General features: G+C 40.4%; 1 protein-coding gene across 2 annotated transcripts in view; it reads left to right on the top strand.

Annotated features, from left to right (window-relative positions):
* Positions 1-18,453, top strand: part of THSD4 (thrombospondin type 1 domain containing 4) — a 708,854-nt gene that overhangs the window by 478,801 nt on the left and 211,600 nt on the right. The window contains exon 1 of one of the 2 annotated variants that reach the window (XM_083183803.1): positions 708-958. The exons of the other annotated variant lie outside the window; for it this stretch is intronic. Within the exon in view, the coding sequence (XP_083039929.1) occupies positions 887-958 (72 nt within the window). The 5' untranslated portion in view covers positions 708-886. Of the gene's footprint in view, positions 1-707; positions 959-18,453 lie in introns of those variants that run through there. 2 annotated transcript variants of the gene reach the window in all.

Raw genomic sequence — 18,453 nt, forward strand, 5'->3', positions numbered from 1 at the left:
CAAGTAACATCTGCCTCACCTGCAGTGCAGGTGGGGCAGAAAGAGTGTCAGAAAGAGTGAACTAGAATAAGGGCCTCAGTTCCTGCTGGAGCCTGCTGAAAAATAGCACTGGTGGTAACTAACATCTTAATTATCTATACTGGCTGGTACAATATACTGTATATACAGTAGTATTACTGTACATAGAATATTAGCAATTTTATTAAATACTATAATTTGACTAGTGTTACCTACTTTTTTGTTTAAAATAGATGTATTTCCATAACATACAATGCTGTACTTAATTAAGTATTCTTCTAATTAATTACGTTATGCATCTGACTATGTACAGTACTGCATTTACATTTTCAACACAATTCTCTGACTTTACTAAAGTCTGTTCTTTTCTGTTCAATCATTAACATTTCCTTAAAATAAGAATCCTCAGTACTAACATTAAGCATCTTCTACTCATTATGTGCACTTTGTCTTCATATATTTCCCATTAATCCCTTTTGTGACATAAAGAGACCATCAAGTTATCTTCCTGGTCCATTGAAAAAGTTACCTTGTAACTGGACCAGATGCAAAACTTGGCATGGACCACTCATATCCCTCCCTTTCTTTACTTTATATGAACTGCAGCCCCCAGCTCATTGCTGTCTCCTTCCCCCTCCCCTTGCAGGGAGAAGTTATTCCATGAGGGGATCAGCTTACCAGTTGTCTCCAGAGCTGTGGCTGAAGCAAAGCTTCTTGTAGTGAAACAACTAGAGACAGAAAGGGAGAGATTAGTGCCTTGCAGAACTGCCGTGTTCAGATACTGAGACACAAGTGCATCTGCTAGCTGTTAATATTTGGCATAAGGATTTTCTTCCTCTAGGATAGTTTTGACATTGACTTGATAATAATGTTTGTCAGCTACTTGATTTTAAATTTCCTCTCCTTTCAAAAAGCAATACTAGCAAGACCTGGGGGAGAGGTAAGTCACAGTTGGTCTAGTATGTTGTCCTTGTTAGAATTAATTTACTCGTTAGTACTTGATTTTAATTTGATTTGCACTTTTTTTTTCCAATGAAGCAGAAACAGTGATTTTAAATGCAGTTTAATAACTGATTTATAGTTTGTAAAAGTTTTGTTCATCCCTGAAACACACATCGTTTTATACAATGCAACGTAACCTGCAGATATAAATGATGTCGTTATTGAAATGGATTTACTTTATTTCTCTCTCTGATGATTACAATCAAACTTGTGTTATATGTTTTACATTGTGGAGAGTGAAGCAGATTTACAAAGATTGTGACATTTGTTTATGAACTTAATCAGAGCTGATTAAAGACAATGGAATACTAGAACAGCACTTTAATGACCTGAAGGTGGAAATATTATTTGCAGAACTTAAACATTGTTACCTGAAATGATCCATACCAAAAGGTGTAGACTGTGGTGCTGATGCAGGTAGCTGCGGGTTACATTGACAAAGAATACAATTTAGGGATAGATCATACACAGTTATGTGATGTTCGATTGTTAATTAAATATGTTTCTTCTACATGTCATTGTTTGTACATTATGGATGTTATTTAGATATATATTTGTTATGCTACTTTGCCAGTTTAGGAGGTTAAAAACACTTGCAGTTTGATGAGCTACTGTAAAGAGCCAGGAATTTTCTGCTCACAATCAGAACTGTCTGTCACACTGACAGTACTGCATCAAATTGGTCCTCTCTGGATACGTATGTAGAGTAGTAGAGTAGGAAGCTTCATGCTGACATTGGTAGTAAAACTTTTTTGTTAATGCTTTCTTTTAGATTTTAGCCTTAAACTTACTTTAAGGCTAAACTATTGTTAACACCAATCATTTTCTATAATTGGTCTATATTAACCATATGTTTCCATAGTCTGTACACCTAAGTAAGTCTTTTTGACTGGATGTACTGTAAAATTGTTTTTTTTGTTCAAAATCTTTAGTAATATTTTGTTGTACATTAAATGTTTTTTTTTTGCATATACCATCAGCTGCATTATATTTTACTAACATGGTATAACAGTGCTTGTTATGAGATCCAAAATCAGAAACTGGTCAGTATCCATAATGAACGGCATGACAGACAGTGACATCTACTGCCATCAGTGTGTACTTTGAACTAGTCATGTGTCTAATTTCTTGCATCACTTTGGGCAGAAAGAAGTGTGCCAGTGGAAACGTGTGTCATGGCAACCAATCAGCTGCTACATATTGTTTAATGGATTGCACTTGATAAATGTTAATTCAAAGCGTATTGGTTGCCATGGTATATGTCTCTACTAGCTCACTTCTCCACTCTTATCAATGCTTCGTACATATACCCCACAGTGTAATATAATGTTTTGTACTGTATATGTGGATGCCTTGTAAGATTACAACTAAAGCTGGCATACTGTATCATGTGAAAATGAAGGGGCACTTTCATTTGTGAAGTAGTGTGTCACCATTATCATCCAGCCAATGGCCACCCAATCAGAGCATTTCTTAGCACATCCTGGAATCCTGTTGGGGACAGTTGCTTTAAAGTAGTGCATAGTATATCAACATTTTAGTTCTTGAGACAAACCCAGACCAATGAATTAGCAGTGAGTCACACTGAATGGTCACACCAATATGTAGGCATAATTGCTCAGTTAGTAAAACATAACCATCTCCAAAGAGTAGACCTATCAGACCTTCATCATTTGGTGTTGACCATTGGAGAAACCTGAACATTTTACAATGTAAAGTCCCATTTATATGACCATAAAGAGGACAGATCATATGGTAACTACAGCATACAACTCTGAGTGCCATCGGATCATCAGCATACCATGTTGTTGACCAACATATCCAGAAAAGCCCCATTTTAGTGGCACATGTACTAAGCAAAGCCTTCCTATGGTGAACAGAACATAGTCCATTAGTGCCATCTAATAATTAGTATATAATACATGTAAATACCCTCTTTATGGAGACAAAAATAGTGTAACACAGCTGTCTTCCTCACCTGCCTAAAGTGCATTATTTAGTGCACTGTGGATTGTAACATCCATTTGGGATGCATACACTCGCAAAACCAACAATATCTTTACTTGGAGCCTAAAATGGTCAAAAAATGAGTTTTATATATGAATGAATGGGGGCTATATCATTTTCTTAGTGTTGAAGCTTTCACTTGTGGCTTAAGTGTCACATCTTCTATGAAATACAAGTTTAGAAGGAGCTTGTTTTTCCTAACAGTCAGGATTCCTGAGGAGCGACCCTAGTTGAACTACTGTACTACAGTACTTTTAAAATGACAAATGCCCTATATATTTATTTATTTAATAGTACATTAGGACACTTCAAGATGTCAAGAATGGTGCAAACATATTTATATAATTTCATGGCCAAATTTCAGCAGTTTTGTATATGCACAAATCAAAAAAAGATGAATTAATTTGACTAGTATCATTTGGGGTTATGGAGCGAGTGCAAGAATAACACAATATCTTGAGTATGATGCATTTGCACCATAGAGATATTAAACTAAAGGTAAAGAAACAAAAACAAAATGTATACATATCGCTGTTTTACTTCTTTAAGCTCGTTTTGCACTGGTCTAAGGCATATATCAACATACGGAATTTGAGTATGCCATAAACGTACAAATAAAACGTTTTAATTCTTAGTAGCTTTTTTGAGACCATTAAAAAAAAATCTATCTCTTTTTCACATTAAATTTTTATTGAGAATTTTTTTAATAAGGTAACAACACATGATAATATTAACCATGTATGGAAGCTGTTAGAGAGAGGGGGGGGGGGGTACAAAAAGAAGAAAGACTGGGTGGGGAGGGTTTGGGGAAGGGAATACATCAGGTATACAATGCAACATCATCAATTTAATAATGCACTACAAAGCAGTAGGAAGATCAAAAAAATCTATCTCAAAGAAAAAAGTCTACACAAATGTTAAAAAGAGTTAGTGAACTAAAATGGAATATAAGTACACCACCGATAATTTGGCACCCTTGTTTCCAGCACTGCGCCGTATTATCCATTTTGCCAGATTATTGGCAGTACATACAGCGGCATCCCAGCATCTTGCCCTCATGCCCTCTCTCCACCTAAACCTCTCACAACCACACCCCTTCTGCATACTAACCCTGCCCTGCAACACCTAAAACTCCAACACTTTGACTTTCTGAAGCCTAACCCAGCCCTCCCACAGACTAAATGAACACTCCCACAGCCTAACTAAGCCCTCCTGCAGCGTAACTCCCAGAGGCGCAAAAGGGTGTCCACATTAAAAGAGGTACCATACCTTTAGGTGCCAGATTACCAAGGTTTACATGTGTTTTTTTTTTTTTTTCTAAATGCCAGCAAGAAATACTTTGTAGTTTTTAGTTTGTCATATTGACTAAAGTTTGGGTTTAGAACTAATTAATTGGTAATACTTTATCAATGTTACAGTATCTGCCTCCTTATTAATTTTGACTGCCATCATCTTTATAAGTGTCATTTATTTTTATTTTATTTTTTATATGTGGAACTTTTAGGGTTTGGGTGTTTTATGTTGGCTCTGTGGGAGTTGTGTGGTAATTTTGGTTTTGTGGAACAACAAATACTAATGAGACAAATTGAAAGCTCCCCACTTTTATATGACAGTGCCACCTGATTATGGCCCTTATTCTGGTCTGTGCGGCCGGAGCCGCATACGTTGCTCCGGCCGCACAAACCAATCCCCGCCTACAATACGGATCGCCACGGCCGTCCGTACGCGGACGGCTGGCGATCCGCATGAAAATGGTGGGGCGTACGCCTCCACCATGGTGGGAGCTGCCCCCTGCATTCGATGGTCGGCGACCATCGAAGGCAAGGCCGCACGCTCCACCAGCTCACGCAAGCTTAGACCACACGGACAATCGTCCGTGTGAAAGCTTGTATGGGGGCTGAGAGCTGACATCCGGCGATGTCAGCTTTCCGCCCCCATCACTGGCGTCATAGCCTCATTACCATGCATACGCCCCGCGTTTGCATGGGAACGCCCATGAAACGCTGGGCGTATTCATAGGTAAATGAGGCTATTAAGCCCCTCACGCCCCTATACGGCCCCTTTGCGGCGTATTAAATTTTTGTGCGGCGAATTCCCCTGCACATGCGCAGAGTGACCTCTGCGCATGTGCAGAGCGAAAACATCGGCGGTACGGCCGCACGCGGGCCGTACCGCCCAGATCAGAATAAGGGCCTATGTACAGTAGATTCTAGGATGGGCAGAATTGGGCACTTTTAGTATCAAATGACCAGCGGTATCTTTCATTATTAATTTTGAAGAATAAGTACAGCGTTGAGTCCCACTTTTTCTAAGTACAGGACAAGTCCCACTTTTTCTAAGCACAGGAATAAGTACAGGACAAGTCCAAGTTATTCTGGATGGTCAAACAAAGAGCAAGTTAGCAGTTTGTATTCCCTAGTATGGTGGTGCAGAGACCGTAGTTCCGTAGCAACTGCAAAAACACATGCTGCTTAATTACTGATATGCTGTACAGTGTACTGTATATAGCAACTGTTGATTAATTACAGCAAAATTATTAAGGGCAGGATGTATTAATATACATCGCCACCCGGCCGCAGCGATGCTAGCGCATCTATATTAACATATGCAGCTAGCATCGTAGTGCGGTGACGGAGGCCCCGCAATACCTGTGATATGTGTGGAGGGTCTCCGTCACATCCCAGCACCACGCGGCTGTTCCGGTTGCCTCCTCCTCCCCCCTGCAGCCGGAAGGATATCTGGCTGTGACATATGTTAGGGGGAGGATGATTTTCATGGAGGATGGGGAGGGTGATAGGAGTCCGCGGCGGGCAGTGGGCGGTTATAGAAATCCATAAGCTTCTATATGGTTTCATCACCCAAAGGGTGCGATACCCTGCCCTGCGATGATGCGGCGGCTAAGTATTACCACATTTGAAAATGCGGTAAACGGGGGGTTTTACTGCATTTTCCTCTTAGTACATCCCACCCTAATTTATTAGTATAATGAATCCCAAAACAATATTTTGTGTAACCTTCACATATTCTAAAAGTACTTTGTAAGAAAATCTTGTATCACCCAATACCTGTGAAAATACAATTCATAGATGCTATTAGAAGAAAATGTAAATCAGCTCAGCAGTAGTATGTTACCACATGTTACAGTAACTCCAGGAAGAAAAAGCCATAAAAAGAGTTACAAGCTAATCTGGAAAGGAATTGTCACAGTAAATGTCTTGTAGGCATATATGTTTTTTACTCTAGAGCCTGTAATGCTTAACATATGGCATGCACACTACCTTGTGTTTTATAGTACTGTGGAAAGTTAGAACTGGCATAACCTTTCTGCAAAAAGCAGTTACTCTTTAATGCTCACATGGGTATTCAGGAAAAACTCCTTTTATATTTAATGCAAAAAATGCATTGCGTTATTGCAAAAATATTTGTACAGTGTATATATTCTGCACTGCGGTCCGCCTGTACATTCAGATTAAATAATATATGGGAGCACATGTAAACATATGTTAATTTCATCAATAGAGGTTCCGGAACCCCCCTCCGTCCCAGAAAAATTACTTTTCAAATATCAATAAAAAGTTATTTTATAACTCTTCTGTGAGGCCTTTTGTATCACAGGAGAACTGGAGTGTTGCTGACCATGATTATTGTAAAATGTAAGGGTCTAGTCCGTTTCATGGGATGCCTGTGATATCGCGAGTATGCTACACCTGAAGTAGCCCTGATACTGTATATTTTGAAATGCACCCCTATTGGGTTATGAACATAAGTACACTATTTTAGGGGAAATTGGGGATGGTTAGAGACCTGTTACAGGCTATTCACTGCTGTAGCAGCCGCACATTGTGGGTATCTCCTGCAATTAAAATGACCCCCTGTGTGTAGGACTACTGGATCAAGGGCCTGGAGCTGAAAATGTTCAAGGGCCTATTATGAGAAGTAGAGGAGGTGAGGCCAATGCCATGTAGACATGTAGAACCCATACACTATAAGCCCCAATGTTTCCCTAAATATACAGAAGTACAAAATACAGAAAACAGGAATACAATTTCAATAGTTATGATTTATGGCCAACCATGTGGCCAGCTGGTGTTTGTCTGGTGATCATCATGCTGTCACGGTGACGGGCCTACTTTTATGTGGTGGCCTGCAGCTGCAGCTCCATCAGCCCATTGTTAATCTGGCCCTACCTATATGTTTAATTGTCTTGTGGCATCAGAATGCACGTCTAATATGCTGGGTGAAATTTAATAGGATGAGAGATTCAGAAAGAAATCTCAATTATTTTTTTTAAAGCGGCAATCGTTTACGCTTCAAAATCACACTGGTTTTACTGTGTAAATGATTGCCGCTTTAAAAAAAAAAAAACACTGGACATTTCTTACCAAATCTCTCACTTTCTGAATCTCTCATCCTATTAAATCCCCCCCCCCCCCGCTACGTTAGTTATTAAAGGGGAACTCCAACCAATAAATGTATTTCATAATTCTCCTTGCTATCCTAAATACAGTAGGTATTCCATTGTTCCAGAGTATGATGACAAATAAATATAAATATGTCAGCTTTTTTTCTGTCTGACAGTCAGTGTAGAACACTGGAATGCCGACAATTGCTATATCCGGTGCCAGCTATTCAATCGCCTTGCTAGTTATTTAATGCTGACAATTGCATTAAAGCTTCTTTTGCCTGTAAGCCAGGAAGTAGTTACCGTTACAGGCTGCGGCAATGTTTCAGTTTACTAGAATTTTTTACTTGGACAATATTTTGTCACAATGCCCTGGCTGGCCTCCTTACAGCTCCACAAGTGCTGGACTACTACAGGTTGCCTAATGTTAGACACATATATACTGTAAGAGATCATTTCAGTTTGGATCACCTGAGCCAGAAAATATGACTACTGTTCTCCGCCTACCCTTCAGTGTTTACTGTGTCAGCAAATATTAAATGTTCATGAATAGAGATTCCATCTGGTCCAGTCCTTTCCACTCAACACCTTGTTACTCTGTTGTTCTGTAGCACCTGATCTCTCTCTAGGGACCTGTGTGATTTGCAGAATCACAGACTGCTCAGCTCTTTTACTCCAGTGTAAAAGGGTGTAGATCATTGTGTAAATTTATATTCAGCTCATAGAGGAGCAAGTTATGACTTGATGAAAGATATTAAAATTTCATAGTTTTTTCCACCTCTATAAAAATAAACTTTCTATTGCATTACATTATATAATTCTTTTCAGTTTATTTATTTCCTAAAAGTTTATTTTGTTTAGCTCTCCTTCACATCTCAGTAAGCCACTGGGTATGACCCAAATCACTCCTACTGCTGTTCAAAAAGGCAGAGAGAAGACTTTGAAGTTTTAGGAATATGTTATTCCATGCAAAAGAGGTGACTTTAAAAGATATATATATATATATATATATATATATATATATATATATATATGAACAAAGAGAGGGTACAGAGTGCGCTTATGATATACTAATATGCATATCATATAAAATATATTTATTTATAACGGGTTTTACCTTTATAATATTTTGTATACAAAAGAAAAAAACAAACAAAAACAATTCAGTTCGTATCCTGTATGTGGTTCATTCACAGCATGTGATCAAAACATATGAATCTGGCCTAACGCGTTTCGTCAACTAGGTGACTTCATCAGGGGCGAATAGTAGTTTCAAAATGAATGATACTAGTAAGATGTCAAAATGGATATAACCATAAGGGTAGGTAGGAGCATCTCCTTCTTAGGAGTTAGTTAAACAAGAATCCGATATGAAATTCAAAACAGATCGATGATCATCAAAACAGTGAATTCCTTCATACAATCAGGAACAGATTAAACAGCCCAGCAGTAGGTTCTTAAAGGTTCAGACAACCACAAGGGAATAATGGTCCTAGGTAGGTGTGTTAGCTCTGAAGTCCAACACTGGAATTCAAGGCTACCTGTAGTTCCGAAGTCCAACGATTCAGCCTACAGAGCAAGGGATGCACCTCAAATGAATGTAGACTTGGTTTTCGAATTGTAGAAAACTTCAGATATTGGGGAGTAACAAGACAAAATGAATCGGCGCTCAAAGAAATACAAATTTAAGCCAAAATGGTGCAGCAGGTGGTCAACCAATATTCAGGGTGAATCCCTCTCTCCAAATGTGGTCCAATAAACACCAACGCGTTTCGCTGTGTTGGCCCACAGCTTTATCAAGGTGTACTTTGATAAAGCTGTGGGCCAACACAGCGAAACGCGTTGGTGTTTATTGGACCACGTTTGGAGAGAGGGATTCACCCTGAAGATTGGTTGACCACCTGCTGCACCATTTTATCTGATCCTGTCCAAAGCATTTGCTACACTGGAACCGTAAAAGGCCTACTTATCCTGAACGCCATTTCAATCTATGGATACCCCGGGCTGGCTATAACAAATCTATTGCCAACGGGTGGACTTCCAAGGCAACATACAGGACGTATCAACTTGCAAACGGCCCTATTCACACGGACGTTCCTATAACATCTTATGGACACAAGCCCCTGGATCAGAGCAGGTCATATCAACTATTATTGATGACTATACTAAAACCCTCCATAACAGGTCCATTGCTCTTAATTAATTACCTATGTGTTTTTTATTGTTTATATTGTTTATACTGTGAGGAATTAATTATGTATATTTTCTATTAAATATTTTAAATTGATGCAAGCACTTAAATTTGTATTTCTTTGAGCGCCGATTCATTTTGTCTTGTTGTTTTCTGTTGTTTACCTGGGGAATTGACCACCCCCTGAATCGGCTGCTCTATAAGGAAACATACCCATATAGAGGCGCTCTAATAGATTGACCTAGGTCAGTCTTTTTGCTCAATAAGATATTGGGAGTAACCTGGGGTGATTCTAGCCCCTTAAAGGTCTAAAGCATTTTGTACATAAAATTGTCAAGCAATTGATGACTGTGCTTATATTACAAACAATTTGTTTAGTACTTTGCACATTAGTGTTTTTATTATAAATGTGCTAAGCTTATTATAAAGCAGCGGTTCCCAACCTTTTTTTCGGTACTTGTTTCCAAGCACGGCGCCCACTAAGCTAATTGCTTAGTGGGCTATTCTGCATAGTGAAATCGCATCGCAACGCATGGGACATTTTAGTGCCGTGCGATGTAGTGTAATTTATTCACTGCTCCACAATAATATGATTGTATGACATACCAAGAGGTTTTAGGCACCCCCCCCACTATCCACGCCACCCCGAAGTGTGGCGAACGGTGGCGGAACATGACCTCCCACGTTTTTATACCCCCACTATCCACGTCGGGGTGGAGTTGTTTTTATATAGTATGGTGAGCACAGTGAGCCACCGAGCCCAAAGCGTGGCTAGCGGATGCATAATACATGTAAAGTAATCCGCGTCCGCTCGCCACACTATATATAATCAACTCCACGCCGACGTGGATAGTGGGGGTATGAAAACGTTGGAGGACGCATTCCACTGCGCTCACCATGCTTTGGGGTGGCGTAGATAGTGGGGGAGGGGCGCCTAAAACCTTTTGGTATGTCATACAATCATATTATTGTAGAGCAGTGAATAAATGACATTAAAAAATTGCATTGCATTGCATTGCATCGCACGGCACTAAAATGGCCCATGCGATGCGATTTCACTACGTTAGCGTACGTAGACAATCTGGGCGCCGTGCTAGGAAACAAGTACCTTTTTTTTCTTTCATTCCCCTTGATTAGGCTTTTCACTTATGAGTACCCCCTCCTCTCTAGTTGTATACAGTATGTAAAGATCATTATACACTTCAATGCAAAGACTGTATAATATAATTTCTGTTTCGTTTTACAGCATGGCTGTACATTTTGGTATTTCCCTGCACAAAAGATAAAGAAAGATCAGTATTGAAATTAAATTCTCTTAATTTTCTTGTATTTTGGACAATATTTGCAAAGCAGTCATGATGCAGTTACCTCATATTCTCATGTCGCTTTTGTTTCACAAGATGCTGTTTAAGTCATCCCCTGGCTGTCTCAGAGAGTGGTTTCAATTATTGCAGGTGGTTCCCTAGCTGCTGCCTTCATCATAAACTTTCACCACTTCAAAAACACCCCAGCATCACAAGTGACCCTATGACACTTGGCTGGGTGCCTACCATTTTATGGTTCATTCCTAACTGCATTTCTGTAGATGGTTTATCAAAAAAACTATGTGCTTTTAGATGTGTGTAATAGTTTGTGCAGATTAACGTGGCTAACCAGTTTTGTATGCTTCCAGTAATAAATCAGTTTAATCAACCTCTGCAGTGGTGTAGACATTATCTTTTATATTCTTTCACCATTCCAGTCAGCTGAATGTTTACTTAATGTATTTCAGAAGGGATGTCCACCCTTATATGCTCCTTCTCCCTCCTTTATCTAATGTACATATTCTAGTCCATACTTGCCTACTTTTGAAAACTAGTTTCATGGAGATTATAGTTGGTAATATAATTAAGCAAAGCGCCCCATTGATTGGGCGTGTCATGCTCCACCCAAGGAGTGTGTCTATTTCCATATATGGAGAGATTGCAAAAAGAGATTGTGAACGTGGCACCTAGAAGCGTGGGTGTGTACTGCTACATCTGAGAGGAATTTTTTTTAAATGACTTATATCCAAATGTAGATGAGATCCAAAGTAGTTAATAAGAGCTACTATACTTGGTAAAGTGCTAGGAAATGGCGCTGATGATTCAATGTAAAAGTATCTATCTCTTATTCCTTTTTTCCCCAAAATATTTAACAGTGTAATGTAGGCTAGGTGAAGTGGGGTGTGGATCATAATGTCAACCTTGCCGCATGTCGACCTAGTGGTGTTGACCCAATGCTTGTCGACCTAGTTGGTGTAGACAATATGACCGTATTCCCCATGAAATGAGGGAGATTGCTAGACTAATGAGGGAGAGGGGGAGATTTGTGCTATTTCAGGGAGTCTCCTGCAGAATGCAGGAGGGTAGGCAGCTATGTTCTAGTCTTACAAATGGAACTGTGTTATTGATCATGCAATGTATGAGCCCCATATCCATTTTATTGTTGTCCCATTAGACATGATAAAGTTTTACAACTCTAGAGGTGCCGCTATCTTGGCTAACACATCCGGTCCTTACTATGGTGCAAAAATTGGCCTTTGAATTGCATTTTGGGTAGTTACAAATGTCTCTTTTCTTTACATACAAATAGTGTAACTAAAAGAACAGAAAGAAGTTGAACTGAACCCCAACCCCCCCTCCCCCCCAAGTATATTATACTTAGCAGAAGAACATGGAAAACTCCAGACTTAAGTTATTTGAATGTGAAAAATCATGTTAAATTAACAGTGCATTGCTCCTGAATTTCAGCTATTGTCCTGAACCTGTAAATAAAAATCATGATTATAGTTTTCCCAATCTATTCAAATAGTGCTTGAACAAAAACCATTAAAGTGTCCTGTAAACTTGAGTTTGCTTGAAGTTGCAATTACTGTTTAATATGGACAGATGCATTCTTTAAAGAAAGCTTTTCACACAAATAACCAATGTTTTTTTTTTTCCTGCGCATACATCTGCGCAGGTTAACAATGGGTTCCTCAATCCTTGCACATTTGGATGTACAATTACAGGTATACACAGAGAAGGGATCTGCGTAGAGACAGATGCAACTGCTGCATTTACATCTGAATCAGAATTGACCACTTAATTTTCAATCTCACACACAGCTGCAATTCATCATCAAATCAGTCGGTGGGACATGAGTACAGTATGGAGCCTGTTATTGATACAATAACAAGCAGGGAAAGCAATGTTAATACAAGAGAATGAACTGAGATATTTCCACTGAAAATATTATTATTTTAGTTTATCCATATAATGTTAATATACTGCAGCATTGCCGTACAAAGAGGATTTATTGTTCAGATCAGTACCACCCAGGGCTAACCCATGGAGGGACATAAACATACCTTACCGATTGTAACCTCATGATTCCAGTGCTGTGCAACAGCAAAACAAACCACTGAGTCTTCATTGTACCTTCATATCACAGAACATGAAGAAATCACAGCATACTATAGCTGGGGAAAGGAATTATAGAAAAAAATGGTCTGAGGAGTGTGGTGTCCATGACAGGGCTTATGAAAGCAAATGGCATGCTTACAATTCCCAGCTTCAAGGACGCCTGGACGATACAGGTGTTTCTTGCAGGTGCCATTATCCAGCATACTCTGAAATACTTCAAACAGAGGGTAGGGCCTGGGTCAGCAGCAGGTTGTGAGATACAGTAGCTTTGTTAGTATTTTTGGTTGGGAATTGTTGCTATCAAGGTTTGGATGCAGGTAGGTATTGTGCAAGCATTATGTAACATTTGCTGATACCTACCCTACCATACAGAAGGCAAGGAATGAGCCATTCCTGGTTGACCTTGGAAGGTGGAACCTGGAGTTGAAAGGACATGTAAAATATTAGTGGCTATTGATATTGGGTAAACCCTCACTTCCATTAAAATTAAAGCACAAGTGATTCATAATGAATTCATAGAATAAAATGTCTGCTGGGCATTCAGGGAGGTTCAATATTTGGCATGAGTGGTTAGCCTGCATTGCAATGATTTTCATCCATGACTCACTCTCAGCAATAGAGAAACTTTCAACAGGTGAAATATGTGAAACAGAATATTTGGGTAACAGCTAAACAAATCCCAAGGGTTGACAGCTATCAGATGCACCAACAAGGTTCCGTTTTTATTGCTTTTGCTTCTTGTCTCCATAGTCATATGAGGCCCCTCACAGATACTATGATCTTTGGGAGTCATGGCCTGATTCTGATGTAGACACATTATAAACATGGGGCACAAGTGGCCCACAAGTTTTAAATATGTGAATGAATCTAAGCTCAACTGCACATGCTTCCAGATAATTACAAATCAGCGATCCATGCAGTTGTAATAGGCATGCCTTGGTGATGACTGGAGGTTGTGTTTCATTAGCGTGCATTATGGTGGGTGTCTCGGGTTGTGCTAATGTCAGAAACTACATCAGTAAACACAGTTCCACTGGCATCTGTGGGTATGTGCCACTGGTATCTGGGGTGTGGTACAGGGGTCCGACAGTCGGGATCCCGAAAGTCATTAGCCCGACATCGGGATCCTGACTGGCCGGACCCAGACAGCATGGTGAGCACAACTAAGCCCCTTGCGGGCACCCAATTTTATTCTCACTCTATGGGGGTCGTGGACCCCCACGAGGGAAAATAGCAGGTGGCCGTCAGGAACCCGGCTGTCTGTGTTTTGCCAGTCGGGATCCCGACGTTGGGTAAATGCCTGTCGGGACCCCGTCCCGTATTGGGTGTGGTACAGGGATCAGACAGTCAGGATCCCGACAGACATTAGCCTGACATTGGGATCCCGACTGGCCGGACCCAGACAGCATGGTGAGTGCAACTAAGCATTAAATCCATCCTGCACCACAGGACAACTTCAGTGAATGTGAATTTTAACTAATATCATGTTTTCTTCAGATCTTATAATTATAATGTGTACTGGTGCTATTCATAGTGATGCTGTGTAAGTAAGATGTGTCTGCTAATCATGTCTATGCATGAAATCAGCACTTCGTAATATCCTTTTCACTTTTTAGTATTGACTCTAGAACTTCCCAAAACTTTGTGTCTCATTGAGAGTTGCACAAAATCCCTGTGTATGGATTTTTAGTAGACTCTAATGGGGATTGCATGCGCCAATTATAGCAGTTATGGGTGATTCAGCATTGTATATATCTTAAGTGAATCTCTAGTTGCAACTGTGAGAGGGGTTTCCCAGGTGGGCTGTTCACACATAGGATAAGTTTACAGTGGACATATGCAAACTAGATATTGATCTGGACATATATTGCAAGCTAGAACAATAAAAAGAAATCCTCAACTTCGGACAAAGAAATGCGCAAATCACATAGAAAAAACAGCAGCTGACCAGAGGTCTGGCCCCCTAGTGGCCGACTTTCCCTAGTCGGTAAATATATTGTTAAGAGTCAATATCCAAGGATATTATCAGGGGTCAATCCTCAACAGGCAGCGCTTAAATATCTACCAGACATCCCTTAGGGATAATAGGCGTCTCCTCTTCTCTGTAATCGACAAACACACAGGGAGGGGTACCCGGATATCAGGAAACTCTTCACCGATTTATTGGATATGGTGTTTTCCTCCCATGAGTGATGAGTAATTTTTCCCAAAATAAAGAGGAGAGGTATATAGTGTGATACCACCTTTTTATTATGTACAACAATTTTAAAATAAGACAATTAAGTCCCCTGAGTCAAGTAGTGGAGTGGATTTTACCATATAAGTTGGAGAACCAGGTAAAAGGCTCTCATCAAAGCATGAAGTGGATCATAGATGACACAGCCCGTGCAGGATTTCACACACGTCAGATGAGAGTTCCACTGTCACCGCTCACTCAGTCCAAACACAGCACCCCCAACGCGTTTCGGACACCTATGTGTCCTTTTTCAAGGAGAATATATTGCAAGCTATTCAGATGTGAGCATATGCAGAGATCCGCTGCTTTCTGTTGGATCAGGAAAATGTGCCTAGAATAGGAATGATGCAAATTATGTCTGCTGATGATGATTGCCGCATTCACAAGATTGGGAAAGTTCCTCTGCTTTACGTGCAACTATGGATCTAGTTATTTGTGTTCAAGTAAAATGCCCACTGCTTCAGGCTGTGTATAGGAGGTCAACAGTGACAATGTCCCCAGTTAGAGTATGCAGGTGCCTTCTGAACTGAAGCTGAATCAACTGTCTTGGACCACATTTCAAAACAATTTTCAATGCAACTGAGAACAGGTATATAATTATACAGTATCATGCACAGTAACTAGGGATGCACCCCGGACGGACACTTTCAGGGTTTGTGTTTTGGATCTTGATCTCTGTTCATGTTTTGGATCTGGATTTGGATCTCTAGGAACTGAACCCACTCATCTTTAACACAGTAACCATAAGTTGATTCATATTTCAATCTTCTAAATGTTCATCTTTACAGCATAAGAAGTAGGATATCTACAAGAGATGACGTTATACTTAGATGGTCAGTTAAAAAAACTGAGGGCAATTGAAGACTGCTGTCCTGGGTCAGAGCTAGATTCTGCTGCACCCACTCTATGAGGTTGATGCAAGCACAGTTTCTTTATCAGAACATGGCCTCTGCAGAAGCAGTTACAGTACATGACATTTTCCCTGACATTCCTATTACACGCCCATGAGACTATTTTCCATTCACTTCAGGCCACCTCCTAGTTACCGCCAAGGTACATCCATCACCGCCACTACATTTCTTATGCCATCTGAGCCATAAGCAACAATGCCTATGTAAGCACACTCATGGTAATGCAGGCACCATGAGGGTTTTATGATATTTTGTCCTTGTGTTTCCCTCCTATATCCCTATAGATTGTAAGCTTGCAGCAGGGCCCTCCTACCTCCATGTCTGTCTGTTGTTACCCAGTTTGTTTTATCACTGTTTACTATTGTAAAGCGCAACGGAATCTGTTGCGCTATATAAGAAACTGCAAATAAATAAATAAATAAATAAATATTTTGGGGGGACGAGCAGTAGCAAATGTCTGCTCTACTTAAACATCGACATTGCATGCGACTCAGGTCCTGCATCTGAATGTTTGTATTCATTACAGCATTTCGTGTGCAGTTGATCTCCTAGTCATGAAATTTAAGTACAACCAAGAGATGGAAAACATATTTTTGCCAAACCAAATAACACTCACTAACCGACATAACAATTTCATAAATTACATTATACTAATCCAGTTTGGATTGTTCATTCTCTTAGTTTTTCCAAACAGATTACAAGTGTCAGACAAATTATCTGTTCCATCTGTACCACATTCATTTATTGTAAATTCCTGTGCAAAAAATACCTTGGTTAATATATATATATATATATATATATATATATATATATATATATATATTTCCAAACAAGCAGAGAGCACTCACCACTTAATGCTGATACTTTTGGTGTTTATTCAAACATCTCAGTGCAATAGGTCAACGTTTCCTTACATAGGAAATTAATGCTTGTTAAGTTTTTCAAACAACACACAAAGTAAATGGTTACATTGGTATTATGTATAATATATCTACAAAAACTATGAAACGGGGAAAGCATTGCTCCATCCAGGGCCGGAGCCACCACTAGGCAAATCTAGGCATTTGCCTAGGGCGCCGGCCACTGGAGGGCGGCATTTCGCCCCCCCGTGCCGCGGGTGTACCTGTCCTGCTGCTGTGTATATAAAGCTTGCGGCGGCGGCAGCGGGGGGTCCCTGCAGTCCCTGCAGTCAATAAGAATTTAATAACGAGCGCTATCCGCCTGGCTACGCGGAAGTGCTTCTGTTGTGGAAACACTGGCCGCACGCTGATTGGCTGAGATTCAGCCAATCAACGTGCGCCGTGCGGCCAGTGTTTTCACAACAGAAGCGCTTCCGTGTAGCCAGGCGGATAGCGCTCGTTATTAAATTCTTATTGACTGCAGGGACCCCCCGCTGCCGCCGCAAGCTTTATATACACAGCCACAGGACAGGTACACCCCACCCCCCCCGGCACCGGGGCGCCCCCACCCCGACTCGCCTGGGGTGCTCCGGTGCCTTGCACCGGCCCTGGCTCCATCAACAATCTGTTGAACAATCAGTTAACTAAGCTTTTTAAAATAGTAATTTACTAAACACTCAACCTCAGGGAACCAGTAGTAGGAACAATTCTGCAATACCATAGTTTACTTGTCAATAAAATACTGTATAGTGTAAACTCCAAGCTGGAACAAAGACCAAAACCAGACAATGGCCCGTATTCCATGCGGCTGTTGTGGAGGTTAAACGGCAGGGATCGCAGAAAACAAGCGATCCTCACTGTTTAACCCCTGCGCTGGCCGCTCACTGTACTCAACGCCGCAGGGAAATCCTTGCCATTAGAGGACAGCGAGTATTCACCCAAACTGTGAGGCTTTCCGCTAATGCAGGGAGCTGTGAGTCTCGCTTTTAGCCGCGAGTCTCGCTGTTTTAGCGGCCGCATATGCCGTTTCACCCTCGCTCCAAAAACGTAGCGAGGGGGAAATGGTGTGTGCAGTGGGTCATTTGAATACTGACCCTGCTCACTGTCACAGCTCGCTCCCAGCAATTATCTGTTTTTTCGGAGCAATGGGGATGTATGGTTTGGGAATAGGTATATAACCAATCACATATTCCAGAGGTTTTTTTTTTCTTTGCTTAATTAATAGAAACTACCTTATTTCATGTGGGTGCTACATAAGGTATATTGGGGAAATTTACTAAAGGAAAATTTAGTAAAGGAAAATTTAGTAGTGTGTGCCTCGCTACACTCTACAGTCTATTTTATTCTCCCACCACACACTAG

This window comes from Crinia signifera, chromosome 4 (assembly GCF_055691185.1).
Source record: "Crinia signifera chromosome 4, ASM5569118v1, whole genome shotgun sequence".
NCBI lineage: Eukaryota > Metazoa > Chordata > Amphibia > Anura > Myobatrachidae > Crinia > Crinia signifera.